The sequence below is a fragment of the Heterodontus francisci genome, chromosome 18 (assembly GCF_036365525.1).
Source record: "Heterodontus francisci isolate sHetFra1 chromosome 18, sHetFra1.hap1, whole genome shotgun sequence".
In the NCBI taxonomy this organism is placed as follows: domain Eukaryota; kingdom Metazoa; phylum Chordata; class Chondrichthyes; order Heterodontiformes; family Heterodontidae; genus Heterodontus; species Heterodontus francisci.
This window is the reverse complement of record NC_090388.1, coordinates 40,270,187-40,286,491: the sequence shown is the minus strand read 5'-3', so window position 1 is coordinate 40,286,491 and position 16,305 is coordinate 40,270,187. Positions and strand designations below refer to the sequence as shown.

The window sequence follows — 16,305 nt, the reverse complement described above, 5'->3', positions numbered from 1 at the left end:
TACCACAAGAGGATTTGAGTACAGGAGTAGTGAAGTCTTGCTTCAATTGTATAGAACCTTGGTTAGATTCCACTTGGAGTACTGTTTGCAGTTTTGGTCCCTTTACCTTAGGAAGGATATTATTGCCATAGAGAGAGTGCAACAAGGGTTCACCAGACTTGTTTCTGGGATGTCAGGACTGTCCTATGAAGAGATTGGTGAAACTGGGCCTGTATTTCTAGAGTTTTGAAGAATGAGAGGTGATCTGATTGAAACCTACAAAATACTAAAAAGGATAGACATTGTGGATGCAGCTGAGATGTTTCTCTGGTTCGGGAATCTAGAACCAGGGGACACAATTTCAAAATATGGGGGAAGGCAATTAGGACAGATGAGAAGTTTCTTTACTCAGAGGGTTGTGAATCTTTGGAATTCTCTACCCCAGGGGGCTTTGGAAGCTCAGTCATTGAGTATGCTTAAAGCAGAGATTGACAGATCTCTAAATACAAATGACATAAGGGGATATGAGGATTCTGTGGGGGGGGGGGGGGGGGAAAGGCATTGAATTGGATGATCAGCCATGATATTGAATGGCAGGGCAGGCTCGATGGGCTGAATGGCCTACTCCTCCTATGTTCCTATTAACAGTAAGGGAACATTTATCCAAGCCTGGCTTATTAAACTATCTTGAATACACTCAAGCAATTCGCTATCTTCTTGACTTGAGCTATTGTGTTCTGGTACAGCTAATGTCACACTTATATTTTGCCCCCCTCTATGGCATATTTGTGTGTGGGAGGACTTGTATCTTGACATGTCATTTTAATAGTGATATTTCTCAGTTTGACTTTGTGGATTATATGTAGTTGGGCTAAATTAGATGAGGAGAAATCTCAAGTTATAATATAGTATGTGGTGAGCATTTGAACAGAATTTTTCCTCTTGACAAGGTTGCCATAAAAGAAATAAGGTATACAAGGTGTAGAACTTCCTGATCAGCTGTAGTTTTTTTGATGTGTTAATGTAAGCTTAGGAACGTTTTGCCCATAAAGGGGAGAGATTGCAGTAACAACTTGCATTTGTCCTGAGAACTAATGGCACAAAGCATCTCAAATAATGGCCAGGATTTTGCGGGGGTGGGATGCAGTGTTGATTACAAACTCAGTGTCATTGCCCCTCTGAAACTGACTGCAGCTTCAGGATGTCAGGCTTGTGCAGATTAGTGTGGAAATCCTGAAGCAATCTGCCACTCAGTGCTCCATCACAGGCAGTACTATGCTCCCATGCCCTCTCACCCTGAGCCTGCAATCACTGAATTCAGTGAGAACAACTTTCCCACTCCCACTTGGCTGTTAGAAACTCCAGAAAAAAGCTGAACTTTGTTCACTCAGAAGCATGTGTAGTCCTTCCTTGTGTGGGTTTGTGTCTGTTATAAATGCTCAGATTCTGGAGTTAAAACATTTGCTGCTAACATTTTGTGCTCGCCCCTTTGGCGAATGGGTGTCTAATAGTTTAAGCTTAGAAGTTTGCCATTAATAGTTCCTTTATTTTCTGTTCAGGGATGGGCAGTAAATGCTGGCATTGCCAGAGACATCCTCATCCCATGAACAAACAAATAAATAAAACTAATCACCAGTTGGCAAATTGGGCTGTAATGGTTTATCAGCTCCTGCAGGTTATGCAGGAAAATGTGAGGGTGTGATAGTGTTAATCACCCTCATTTAATGCCTTGCCTCCAAACACGGGTTACAGAAAGCACTTGGTGTACTAAAGTAAATTACTTTGGCAAGGATTGGTAGCTTAATTTTCTGCTTTAGTGGTAAGGGAATAGAATTATATAATATTTTTCAGGAACCTCTTTGCCTTGATACAAACACCAACCTGATCCTGAAAAATGTGTTTGTTTTGAAATGTAAATAAATACCTGTTAATTGATTTAAACTGTTTAACTTGCATTAATTGTGAACTGAACATATTGTACAGTAATGCATGCCGGCACTGCATATCTTGTGTGCAGCTAGCTTTATTAAACTTGTAACTACAAAGTAATTATGCTGGACTTTTTTCTGTAATGTTGGTTCTCCACTTGACCTCGAAAGGTGATGTAAGTACTTTTTCTACTTTCTTGGATTACATTTTACAGGATTTGGCCTCTTTTTTTAATAATATGTATTGAAGAACATAATGGTCAGCATTTTGCAGTAAAGGCAGATTGTGCAGTCTGTTGGAACATGTGCAAGATGACATTGAGGAAACGAATAGTTGCTTTCCACTAAGTTCTGGATCTTGATGCTATGATTAGCAGTAATCACTTAGCTACAGGGTCTGAGGTATAAAGACAAATTCTTGATCTCCCAGGGTTGCTGTTGTGTACTATCATGTTCCAGGATGGCATTCTCTGAAATATGGGACTCCTCTCAGCCAGTGCTGGCTTGTAATTGGAAAGGTCCAAGTAAGGTCACTGCCAACAAAAATAATGGATTCAGTAAACTTAAAATTTGGGCATAGATGTTGTGCTGTCTGTTTAGAATTGTGACTCCCTTCTGGCTTATTGGTGCCCAATTTGTATGGCTTCTTTTACTTTTTGAGCAGTTAAAGGTTACCCCACACAGGATCATTTCTGTACTTATTTGGTCATCAGTATTGGCACACCGCATTGAACTAAAAGTGGCTGTTTTATTTTTTTGGAGCAACAGCAATTCAGCTGCATAAAGTCGTCCATCAGCTGTTAGGCTACTAGTTGTACCCCTGATAAGGAAATCTCTCATTCCTATTGCAGTAAGCTGCTGCTTGATTTTTCACTAATAAGAATCAGTCACATTTATGTAATGTGGAGTACAAGGGACTGTGGCAACAGGGATATCAAGTTGACTGAGTGCCAAACATAGTGGTGAGAATTGTTTGTTTTTCAGACTACAGCAAGTGATACAGTGGGACTCCTGGGGGTTGGTGTTAGGACTATCTTTTCTTGATCTGTATTAATGACCTAGACTTGGGTGTACAGGGCACAATTTCAAAATTACAGATGAGACAAAACTTGGAAGTGTCGTGAACTGCGAGGAGGATAGTGATAGACTTCAAGAGGACATGGACAGGCTGGTGGAATGGGTGGATATGTGGCCTCCTTCTGTGCTGTAACATTCCATGATTTATTATCTAAATTTGCCAAATTCGAAACTTGGGTGAAGGGCAAAAACCCAATGTTTGAGACACCAAGGTTGAAGGGAAGGAAATATGGAGAGTGTGCTGGGTGGGAAATAGTGCTTGTGACCGGAAGATTTGGGTTTTAAAACCTGTAGATTCTAAGATGAAGGAGATATCAAATTTGAAGGCTAATTGAAATCTTAATGGTTTATAATATCTTAATATTTAATTGTATGTTGAATTCATGTATATTTTAGCATATGGAATGATGCCTTTTGAAGATGAACTTTTCTTTCTTTAATCATGGCATTGCCAGCTTTTAAAGAAATAAATTTGCAAAGCACCTAAATGACTTTCAGATCCCCTCAATCTGAGAAACAAAATGCAGTACTGCTTTATCTTAAGTGGAGAAATAACTTGCATTTGTATAGCCCTGTTCAAGTCCTAAGGACTTCAGTGAATTAATTACTTCCATGTTTAGTCACTGTAGGTAAATGCAGCATCCAATTCATGCGCAGCAAACCAGTTAAGTCATCAGTTAATATCTTGGGAGAAAGACATATGTTGGACAGCACCTGAAGAGAACTCCCATGCTCTGAGTATAGCCAGAAGAACATTTGTGTTCATTTGACTACTGAGATGTGGGCCTCAGTTAAATAAAACAGCTTTTCCAACAATGCAGCACTTTCTCAGTATCCGTGACATACTAGCTTAGATTCTGAATTGAGGCTTGAATTCTGCATTCTAATCAAGGCAGGAGTTCTGTCTGCGTTCATGTGCTAATTTCATTGAGTTCAGTTTTCGATATAGGAATTTCCCAACCTTCTGATGAGAGCAACTTTGAGGGAATCCTTCAGAGGAGAGATTTTTTTCCATCAGTTTATCTAGCTAATCAAGATTTGTTTAATGATCTTAAAGCTACATTAAAAAAGCTGGCTCAAATGAACGAGTGGCTGGCTGTCTTCAAGCAGTTCTGCTACTGGTGACCTCCAGGCTGGTCATTCTAGGGGTGACTTCAACTGCATCATCAATGCAGCTGGATAGTCTGGCAGGGCCAGTGGCAAACTGGTTGCTACATCCAGACTCCTGATGGAAGCAGTAAAAGCCACCAAGCTGCACAATGTCTTCAGCCTCCCTGTGGATGGAGCACCGCATAGATGCATCTGGTCAATGCCAGACGGGTCCATCAGTTCCCGAAGAGACTTCCTGTTTGTGTCCCGAGTAGTCTGTCAGATCCACTGATGTCAAGCCAGTGTTCTTATCTGGCTACTGACTTCTACTGGCTGACTGTCACTTGCAGGAAGACCAGAAGTTGGCAGGAGGACATGGAAGCTGAAGGTGAAACTGTTAACACCAAAAAAATATTGAGGAATTCAAAGGGATTACAAAGGTTGGAGAACCATGAAGCTCTTCTGAGTCTCTGACACACTGGTGGGAAGTGATCAAGGTAAACATTAAGAGGTTCTTCGTCCTCACAGTTGTTCAGAACATGAGTGAGACACATGGACATGTCCTGACTTCAGAAAAGCATGCAGAATCTGCTGCTTCAGTTGATGGGGATGATGTTGAGGAGCTAACAGGCCTTGCTCTTTACCTCAGAGGCCTCCAAGATCATCATCTGGTCCAGAGTCTGCTCTCTGGAGCAGAATGAGATGTGCTTGTTTTTTTTTCCAAAAGGTACACAGCTCTGATCAACAGCCTGAAGGAAGAAGATGGCTCAATAACATCATCGCAACCTCAGGATCAGCAAATCCTTTTTATTCCAGGCTGGAAGACATGAAACTCACAGCCAGCAAGGCCTTCCTGTCCTAATGGTCAGTGGGAGAGTCTGGACAAACTGCTAACTCTGGACGAGCTGACAAAAGCAGTCAGGTCCTTCGAGACGAGTAAAACTCCCAGAAGCAACTGTTTACCAGACAAGTTGTATTTGACTCTGGGTCTGGATTGGCTCGGACCTTCTGGATGCGTACTAGAATATGTTTCTGGACGGCAGCATGTTAGAATCCATGAGGAAATGTATCATCCTCATCTACAAATAATAGGGGAGAGAGGGAGGAAATCAGAAATTGGTAGCCCATTTTACTGCTTAATGTGGACTACAAAATTCTGTCTATGGTCATTGTCAATCAGGTCAAGTCTGTTCTGGAGTTGCTGATCCACCCTGATCAAAACTGTGCTGTACCTGGCAGGAAGATCTGTGATAGCCTCGTGCTACTCAAGGATACAATAGTCTAAATGCTGGACAGGAGGGTGGATACCTGCCTCATCAGCTAGGACCAGCAGGCCTTTGACATTCTCTGTCACCTACATGATGAATGTGCTTTCCAAAGTGGCGTTTGGTGAGGGAATCCACAATTGGATTCAACTGCTCTACAAACATCAGTAGTGCAGTTTCCATCGGGTGGGAATTGAAGAGTTTTCCAGTCGAGTATGGGGAGATAAAGCTGCCGTCTCTTCTGACATGTTCATGTACTGTATCGGACCTTTTTGAGTCCATCAGGAAGAATGCAAGCAACAGAGCACTCTGGTCAAAGCCTCTGTGTACGTGGCTGACATCATTGTCTTCTGCTTGGAGTTGCTGTCTGTTTGCAGACTGACCATCTACAACCAGTTTGAACTGTCCTTGGAACCCAAAGTAAATTGTGGCAAGAGTGAGGCCATGTTCTTTGGGAACTGGGCCAAACTATTCTTTATCCTCCATCAGGCCAAACTACCTGACGATGGTGGGGATATGGTTCAGAGGGGCTGGGATGTGTGCCAAAAGCTGGGAGGAGTGTATAGCCAAGGTCAAATAGGAACTGGGCATGTAGCAACGATGCTGCCTCTCCATTGTGGGTAAGAACCTGGTCATTGGGTGCGAGGTGCACTCCATGTTGCTGTAGATGACACAGGTCTGTTCCATACCCCACTTCTGCATGTGGTGGTTGCCCGAGCTGCCTTCCACTTTATCTGGAAATCAAAGATGGACCATGTCCACAGGGACACAATGTTCAAACGTCTAAATAAAGCCTGTTGGGGGAGACTGCTGGTGAAAATGTACCCTGCTCCTCCCTCATTCTGATGGCCACCTTTTGTGCGTGGCAGTAACAAGCTGTGTGTAGACCCTTGGTATGCAAACACCAAGTGTCACTACATATTGAGGTGTTGCAAAAGATGGGCCTGGCCACATTGCTGCAGAATACTCCATTCCATTCAGTTGGACTGTGACATACCACCTGCTCCCCATGGGAAACTTTTTGGAATGAAACACCTTTTGACCACAAGCCCATCAGGGGTGGCGTCTTCAAGGCCCTGCAGCAAAAGGAGATGGTGCATCCTGTCGGATGGTTCCCTGAGCAGACTGTCAGTCATTTGGCAGAATGCCTCATCACCAGAACTTCCAAATGAGCACCAAGACGTAGCTTGGCTGGTGAGAAGGGTCTTTCCCATAAGATCTTTCATGCACAGAGTTTTGGCACCACTGCATGCTGTCCTGAAGGCAGCTGTGGTGGGGGAAAGAGTGGCCCGCTTCCTCCTGGCATATGCCTTTGCAAAGGACATCTATAAAGAGATGCAGTGGTTTCTGTCCAAGCTCATCCTGAATAGCTCTAACGCTGGACTCCGTGGGCTCCTGGGAACAGCCCATAGGACAAAGACTAACATCAGCTGTCGCTGGAGGGCCAACGACCCGGGTTCGGTTCTAGGTACTGCCTGTGCGGAGTTTGCAAGTTCTCCCTGTAACCGCATGGGTTTTTGCCAGGTCTCTGGTTTCCTCCCACAGTCAAAGACTTGCAGGTTGATGGGGCAATTTACAATGACCAATTTACCTTAGTGTGGGGATGTGGTAGGGAATATGGGATTAATGTAGTATTGGGCCAAAGGGCCTGTTTCAGTGCTGTATTTCTGACTCTGGCCATTATCCATGGTCCAGGACGACCTGCTGAGACGCTCTAATGCTTTGGCAGCTGCACGAAGGCTCTATGGGGAAAGGCCACAGTCTAAGGCCCTCCCACCATTGTTTCCAGCCCCTTGGTATACTATGTAAAACCCTTGGGCTGTATGCACAAGAGAATGTTTCGTTGACATGAAATGTATATTGTTAATATACCCAGCAATTGTATGTGTGGTGATGCACCTCAGAGTGCCACGTACTGTTTTGAAAGAAATTGCACTGTATAGCACTTTGTGTAATTCATATTGTACATTACATAATGTACATTTTACAAATTTTATGGATAAAATATATTTTTTGCAAAAAGCCTGGGTGGCCAGGTACTAATGAAACTGGACAGAATGTTTTCATGTTTGGTCAGGAAATGCTATTTTCAAAAATTGTTTCATAATTACATGTGGTCTGTTGCTACAAAACTGTATATAATTGATTGACTTGGGTGATGGGTGGGTGACAGACTGACAAATGTGTGTAACCATGGAAAATGCTAACACTCGTAACCTAAATACACATACACTGTTGAATTTCCTTTTAATCAACACTTGTGGTGAATTATGAAGTTTGCTGTTCAGTCAATTAAACCAAATTGACTGAAGTTCTTTAAGTGATTTCCTTTTATAACTATACATAAATGCGGATGTGCTTTTCATTCTGTAGTACCTGTTGAAGTGGATTACCAATCTTTGGGCACCAGCCAAGTAATGTTCTTTTCTTCCCCCTATCAGGTAGACAGCACCGAGCAGTGCAGCCTTTCAGTGATGAGGATGTGTCCATTGAAACAATGAGCCACTGCAGCAGTTTTAGTGATTCAACCAGCTTGGCTGATGAAGGTATAGTAATTGATCAAAGAAAGGTACCATTGAATTCTCTAAGCCCTTCTGCGCTAATAACTTCCTTCCTTCTGTAAAGATCCAGTACCCATCATAACAATGAGATGTAGCAAGAACTACTGGATTCAGTGCACAATTCTTTCACCTTCTCCAGAAAGGGGATATGGCCTGTGCTTGAAGCGGATTAAATTCTGAACTAATGTATGGAAACAGTATTTATTGAGCAAGTGATAAATCTATGAAACAAGCTGCATAGGGAGACTGTGGAAGCAGTTAGTGTTGATTTATTCAAATGCAAAATAGATGTTTTTTTTTTCAGAAAATAACATTGTTGGGAATACAGGTATGAATAATTTAAGGCTCAACACCTGGGAGGCAGAGCATGCTTGTGAGGAGCATGTGACTTTGGATCCATGGTTTGCAAAGCTCTCCACTAAAGTTTCTCGCATCGTGTCTGGGCCTGTTGTGGACTAATTGATTTTCTGTAATTAGCAACTCCATTATCTTCGTATCATGCGACTAAAAGACAAACTAGATGGGCCTTGTTTGTTTAACGATTCCTGTGCTCTATATGATAGTGGTTGGTATGGTAATTCAATCTTGAATAAACTTAACTGCAGTAGAGGTACAATATTTTTGATGTAGCTCAATGCCAGTACATGTGAAGATGAGAATTATTTTCTTTTGGTAGCATTAGGGGGAGTTTTAGTACACTCACAGGTGGATTGGGTTGGAGTCAAATGTTTTTGAAGAAGAAAAATTTTTAAAATCTGAACCATGACTACAGCCTGCCCACTTCCAGGTGAAATGGAGGCACTAGAAGGGGCAGGCAGCCAACTCATTCCTAGGAGGCAGATTGGCAGCCTAATTATTTTAAGAGGCTGGCAGCCTCTGATTTAACTTGCTTTTGCAGGTTTTAAAGTGGATGGCTGGGTTTTCAAGGCCTCAAGGAATCTGACAGCTGAGGTGAGGCAAGGACAGCTTTGGGGAGAAGGCATGTGCCTTCACAGTACTACCCCTGGACTAGGAAGGCAGATCAAACCTCTGGTCTTGTGGCCTGGTCTGGAATGCTTCCTGTCTGACTGGAAGCCAAGCCAAGGGAACCTGTTGGTTACAAAATGTCACATGCTTTGGAGAAACTGTCGGTAACTATGTAAACAGTGCCTGTTGATATCCAGGCCATTGTTTTAAGAAGAAATTGGAGATCTTATCAAGGTTGTTCAAAGTTTTCAACTTGATTACCTATAGAGCTAAGTTTTATGATAATCATACAAGTGCAGTTGAAATCCTTCTGAGCATTTTAAATCTGAGCAACTTAAACTCCAAACATAGGTTCCACATCAAAATATTACCATTGATTTCCACTCTGGTTCCTGTGTCTTTATTCCCCATCCAGTTTTATGTATAAATTGAATGGCTGCGACATCCCATTTTAACATGAAGTTGAACCACAATCCTGGAATGAGAAAGCCTGCACTAATTTTTGCATCTCAAGATTCCAGTCAGCAATAACTTTTGGATTTGGGATTCCTAGTGGAGCATATGTTTAAAAATTTGACTACTATTTTCTAACTGTTTAATTGAAAGTGAACTCTGACAATTAATCCCTTTTCAGATTTTACTCATTGAGAACCAGGTGGAGCAGGTCACAGATCATCTTGACTATAACTTCTCGACCGTGAGATTGAGGGAGACATCAATGCTAAAAGAGCATTCTAGCCCATGCCTTTTACACACATTCAACCAGCAGCATCAACATATTTGCTTTTAAATTCATTCATCGCATGTAGGCATCGCTGGCTAGGCTAGCATTTATTGCCCTTGAGAAGATAGTGGTGAACTACCTTCTTAAACTGCTGCAGTCCATGTGGGGTAGGTACACCCACAGTGCTGTTAAGAAGGGATTTCCAGGATTTTGACCCCGCAAGAGTGAAGGAATGGTGATTTAGTTCCAAGGCAGGATGGTGTATGCCTTGGGGAGCTTGCAGGTGGTGGTGTTCCCATGCACCTGCTGCCCTTGTCCCTCTAGGTGGTAGAGGTTGTGGGTTTGGAAGGTGCTGTCTCAAGAGCCTTGGTGTGTTGCTGCAGTGCATCTTGTAGATGGTACACACTGCTGCCACTGTCTGGTGGTGGAGGGAGTGAATGGTACCCCAACCACAATCAAGTGGGCTGGTTTGTCCTGCATGGTATCGAGCTTCTTGAGTGTTATTGGAACTGCACCTATCAGGCAAATGGAGAGTATTCCAACACACTTTTGACTTGTGCCTTGTAGATGGTGGACAGGCTTTGGGGAGTTGGGAGGTGAGTTACTTGCCACATGATTCCAAACCTCTGATCTGCTCTTGTAGCCATGGTATTTATATGACTACTCCAGTTCAGTTTCTGGTCAATGGTAGCCCCTAGGATGTTGATAGTGGGGGATTCAGTGATCATAATGCCATTGAATGTCAAGAGGAGATGGTTAGATTTTTCTCTTGTTGGAGATGGTCATTGCCCGGCACTTGTGTGGCGCGAATGTTACTTGCCACTTATCAGCCCAAGCCTGGATATTGTCCAGGTCTTGCTGCATTTCTCGACGGGACTGTTTCAGTATCTGAGGAGTCGCAAAAGGTGCTGAACATTGTGCAAACATCCCCACTTATGATTGAAGGAAGGTCATTGATGAATGAGCTGAACATGGTTGGACCTAGGACACCACCCTGAGGAATTCCTGCAGTGATGTCCTGGAGCTGCGATGATTGACCTCCAACAACTACACCATCTTCCTTTTTGCGCTCGGTATGACTCCAATCAGTGGAGAATTTTCCCCCTGATTCCCATTGACTCCAGTTTTGTTAAGGCTCCTTGATGCCATACTCTCTCAAATGCTGCCTTTGATGTTGAGAGCAGTCACTCTCGCCTCCCCTCTGGAGTTCAGCTCTTTTTTTCTTTTTTCCCCCCATGTTTGAACCAAGGCTGAAATGAGGTTAGGAGCAGAGAGGCCCTGGTGGAACCCAAACTGTGCAACACTGAGCAGGTTATTACAAACTGCACATGCATACATTATTTTAATAATGATAATGACTCCTTACTCTCTAACAGAAAATCAATCTGTCTTCTAGCAATTGAAGATGCTGACGAAGAAGCAAACCAAGAGGATTATGAATATAAACTGAGAGGATTTATTGATGGCACCCTTGATAAAAGGTGAACTCAAATCCTTGTATCACTGGGAACTAAGTCTCCTGCTTTAGAAATGATTGCCATGGGTAGAAGCTAAGATAATTGTTTCATAACCAATAATTGGTTTGATAAATTTTGAAATGCATTATTGATGTCAGTAGTTTAACCCATGTAAACACTCTGTGGTAGGACTCGTACTCAAGCCTCACATTCTTTATAGTGAATTAAATACCTATTGGAACTGTCTGGGGAGAATCTTGAGAAATGAGCTACTGTGCCGCCGCCTTTCTTCCCTGCAAACTTTCCCCCCCACCCCCCACCAAAAAGGTAAATTGGTGAGCATTCTATTAATCATGCTTTGACCAGTTATTACAGTGGTACTGATTAATGCTGCGACTCAGAATTTATGGCAAAAGATTAAAAAGGACAGAATTTGTGAAGTGTCCTAGTTCTCTAATTTCAATATTAAATTATTTCTTATGAAAAATGCAAATTTCTGGATATTGATTTCTATATCTGCATCAAACAAGTTTTTATTAATGCCAGGTGTACCCAAAGGGGTCTATGAAGACATTTGCTAGGCAGTACAGTATTCAAATCTAGTTGAGTTACTGCAATAGCTTGCGTTTTGGATTCTTGAAGGTTTGTGCCAGCTGGTAACACACATGTTGAGTATGACACTTTTTTTTTCTCCCAGGGTCAGACAGGTCACCTCATGCCTCTGTCTCCTTCACTGAATTGGCCACCAAAAATTGTGACTGTCAAGTTGACTTCCTTTTTTTTTTATTGTGGGGGAAGTACATCACTTCTGCTTCGTACAGTTGAGCTTAATGCAAGGACTGCACCCATCAGTATGGTGTATTAGTGCTGCAACAGGCATTGCTACTCATAAGGATCTTGTAGAACCCAAACATGTTTTTCCCTAATCTACATATTACTTCCACAGTGCAAAAATCAGATTGTCTGCGCTAGAGGGACTAAAGTCTGCCTTCTCTTCCAAAATCCTTTATGACTTTATCCTGGAAAGGAGGGTGACCTTAACAGACAGTATTGAACGTTGTCTGAAAAAAGGTAATTGCAGATATTCCTAATTTTTCTTTTTCCTCTAAAATAAAGCAAGGTAGTTTAAGAAATTAAAGTTGTTTGTCGTCTCTTGATGATATGGTTAAGAGAGGAGGGGTTGATGGGCTTCCTCCTTTTCCTTCCTTGTTTGACCACAACCGGTTTAAATCTTTCAGTGGATGTACTGGCCAATTCAGTAGATGTTTGGTTCTTATCATAAGAACCAAGCCGACAGGCTTTCTTGAAGTTAACTTTTTATTGTACATAAACAGAACTAATGGAAAATAATAAACATCATGCCAACACACAAGAAAGCGAGAGTGTTTTATTTATTTAGAGATACAGCACTGAAACGGGCCCTTCGGCCCACCGAGTCTGTGCCGACTATCAACCACCCATTTATGCTAATCCTACTCTAATTCCATATTCCTATCACATCCCCACCTGTCCCTATATTTCCCTACCACCTACCTATACTAGAGGCAATTTATAATGGCCAATTTACCTATCACCCTGCAAGTCTTTGGCATGTGGGAGGAAACCGGAGCACCCGGAGGAAACTCACGCAGGGAGAACTGTGTCTGCGTGGGTTTCCTCCGGGTGCTCTGGTTTCCTCCCACATGCCAAAGACTTGCAGGTTGATAGGTAAATTGGCCATTATAAATTGCCTCTAGTATAGGTAGGTGGTAGGGAAATATAGGGACAGATGGGGATGTGATAGGAATATGGAATTAGAGTAGGATTAGCATAAATGGGTGGTTGATGGTCAGCACAGACTCGGTGGGCCGAAGGGCCTGTTTCAGTGCTGTATCTCTAAATAAATAAAACACACTCGTTTTCTTGCTCCCCTTCTCTTGCTCCCCCTCATATTGAAGATCGTTGATGAATTTGACACTATGATCAAAACATTGCACCAGTTGTTCCTACGTAAATGTTGTCCATTGAGTTCTCCAGTTTAGAACGTGACATAAAACCTCAAGATCCTTTTTTAGTTATTGATTATTACATAATTTTTTGCTTTTATATCCATTGAGGTAGTGGCATTTCTTGGTGTAATTAATAAAATCATGCCTAAACTACAAGTTAACTTGATAAACTGGACACAGAGCTGCTTGTACTACTGAGCAGGTGTGAAACAATAACTGTCTTTTTTTTTAACATGTAAAGGGAAAAGTGAAGAACAATGTGTTGCTGCCCAAGTTGCTTCTCTTCTTTGCATTCAGCTGGGATCTAGCATTGAAAGTGAAGAGGTCTTCAAAAGTTTGAGGCCCATTTTCAAGACCATCCTTACTGATGAATCAGTTAGTGTACAGACAAGGAGAGCTGTGAGTAGACTTTGTTCTTAAATGTATGTTGAAGTACTTGCTTTTTTGTTACTAACATGTACTTTTTTGCTTTCCTTCAAGTCTGCTACCAGTTTGGCTGTTTGCTGCTATGTTGCAGCTGATGATATCGAGGTGAGCATAAACCTATTTCACTAGATGGATGCAAAGTAGATCCTTTGGAACAATGAGGCCAGAGACTAACAGTTGCAAATTGATTGTCAACAGGATCTGCATTTAACAATGACCTACCTTGAGAGTGTCTTCACAGCATCCTATCAGAAAGGGGATCAGACAGACTGTTTTCACAATGCCCAAACTACAGCTCTGGGCATCAGCACTTTGGTAGCATGGACGTTGCTGCTAACCATTTGTCCACCCTCATTAATGAAGAAAATATTTGAAACGTATGTTTGTTCAAATGTGATAATTCTGTGATTTATTACCTAGATAAGTAAACAAAATGCTTTCTTTTGGTTGTGTCCTAGTTGACTGATGCTGTGTATTGGGAATCTTGCCTTCCAGTTGACTATTTAGAATCAGCCAGCTAAGAATATCAATTCTTACTTTGTTTCTATAATTATTTTGAGTGCTGTTAATAAAGCCAAGAATATTAGTTTTTGTTTCTATACTTCAATTGGATACTGAGAATTTTTAGAACTAAAAACTGACCTGTCCCTAGGTCCTGATCGGCTTCATCCTAGGGTCTTAAAAGAAGTGGCTGCTGAGATAGTGGATGCATTGGCTTTATTTTTCCAATATTCCCTAGATTCTGGAAAGGCCCCATCAGATTGGAAAACTGCAAGTATCAAGAAAGGAGGGAGAGAAAAGCAAGAAACTACAGGCCAGTTGGCTTAACATCTGTCAGAGAAAATGCAGGAACCTATTAAGGAGGTCATTTAGAAAATCTCGATGCAATCAGGCAGCATCAACATGGTTTTGTGAAAGGGAAATAGTGTTTGACAAATTTTAGAGCTCTTTGAGGAAGTAGAAAGCAACGTGGATAAAGGGAAACCTGTGGATGTGGTGTATTTGGATTTCCAGAAGCCATTTGACAAGGTGTCACATCATGGGTTACTGAACAAAATAAGAGCCCATGGTATAGGGGGTAAATTATCATGAATGGAGGATTGGTTAGCTAGGAGGAAACGGGCATAAATGGATCGTTTTCAGGTTGGCAAGCTGTAACTAATGGAGTGCTACAGGATCAGTGCTGGGGTGTCAACTATTTACAATCTATCCATAACTTGGATGAAGTGACAGAATGTATGATTGACTCAAAGCTAGGTAGGAGAGTAAGTTGTGAAGAGGACATGAGTCTGCAAAGGGATATAGATAAGTTAAGTGAGTGAGCAAAGATTTGGCAGATGGAGTATAAAGTGGGAAAGAGTGAACTTGTCCACTTTGGCTAGAAAAGTAGAAAAGCAACATTAGTTAAATGGAGAGCAAATCACAGAATTGCAGCACAGAAGGAGGCTATTCAGCCCATTGTGCCTGCAACAGCACTCCTAATGACATTTCACCTAGTGCCACTCCCCTGCCTTCTCTCTGTAACCCTGTGCATTCTTATCATACAAGTGTCTAATTCTGTTTTGAATGCCTGAACTGAACTGCCTCCACCACACTCAGGCGGTGCCTTCCAGACCTTAACCGTGTTATATAAAACATTTTTTCCTTGCGTCGCTTTTGTTTCTTTTACCGAATACTTTAAATCTGTGCCCTCATGTTTTCAATTCTTTCACAAGTGGGAACAGTTTGTCCCTATCTATTCTGTCCAGACCCCTCATGATTTTGAATACCTTTATCAAATCTCCTCTCAGCCTTCTCCAAGGAAAGCAGTCCCAACTTCTCCAATCTATCATCAGAACTGAAGTTCCTCATCCCTGGAATCACTCTCTTGAATCTTTTCTGCACCCTCTCTAACACCTCCTTCACATCCTTCCTAAAGCGCAATGCCCAGAACTAAACGCAGTACTCCAGCTGAGGCCAAACTAGTGTCTTGTACAAGTTCAACATGACTTTCTTGCTCTTTTACTCTATGCCCCTATTAATGAAGCCCAGGATACTGTGTGCTTTTTTTCATCACTCTCTCAATCTGTTGTGCCACCTTCAGTGACTTGTGCATGTATACCCCCAGGTTGCTATGTTCCTGAACCCCCTTTAGAATTGTACACTACTTTTATTGTCTTCTCCATGTTCTTCCTACCAAAATGAATCACCTTCACATTTCTCCACAATAAACTTCATCTGCCACCTGTCTGCCCATTCCAACAACTTTTTTTTTTTGAATTTCTACACAATCCTCCCCACAGTTCACAATGATTCCATTTTTTGTGTCTTCTGCAATCTTTAAAATTGTTCCCTGTACACCAAGGTCTGTCAATATATCAGGAAAAGCAAGGGTCCCAACACTGACCCTTGGGGAACTGCATTACAAACCCTCCTCCGGCCTGAAAAAGATCCATTAATCACTTCTTTGTTTCCTGTCACTCAGCCAATTTCGTATCAGTGTTGCTACCGTCCCATTTATTCCATGATAACTTTGTTCACAAGTCTGTTGTGCAGCACTGTATCAAATGCCTTTTGGAAGTCCATGTACACCGCATCAACTGCATTGCCCTCATCAACCCTCTGTTACCTCTTGCAGGAAAAAAACTCCCAAGTTAGTTGAACATGATTTTTCCCTTAAGAAATCCATGCTGGCTTTCTTTAACCTGCATTTGTCCATGTGACTAATAATTTTGTCCCAAATTATTCTTTCTAGAGATTGCAGAACCTTCTGATGCAGAGGGATCAGGGTGTCCTAGCACACGAAAAACAAAAAAGTTAGTATGCAGGTACAGCAAGTGATTAAGACAACAAATGCAATGTTGTC

General features: G+C 42.0%; 1 protein-coding gene across 1 annotated transcript in view; it reads left to right on the top strand.

Moving 5' to 3' along the window:
* ifrd1 (interferon-related developmental regulator 1) overlaps positions 1 to 16,305 on the top strand; it is a 44,508-nt gene that overhangs the window by 9,853 nt on the left and 18,350 nt on the right. The window contains exons 2-7 of the mRNA XM_068050578.1: positions 7,780 to 7,884; positions 10,986 to 11,070; positions 11,993 to 12,117; positions 13,276 to 13,433; positions 13,515 to 13,565; positions 13,659 to 13,837. Coding sequence (XP_067906679.1) covers positions 7,780 to 7,884; positions 10,986 to 11,070; positions 11,993 to 12,117; positions 13,276 to 13,433; positions 13,515 to 13,565; positions 13,659 to 13,837 — 703 coding nt within the window. The remainder of the gene's footprint in view (positions 1 to 7,779; positions 7,885 to 10,985; positions 11,071 to 11,992; positions 12,118 to 13,275; positions 13,434 to 13,514; positions 13,566 to 13,658; positions 13,838 to 16,305) is intronic.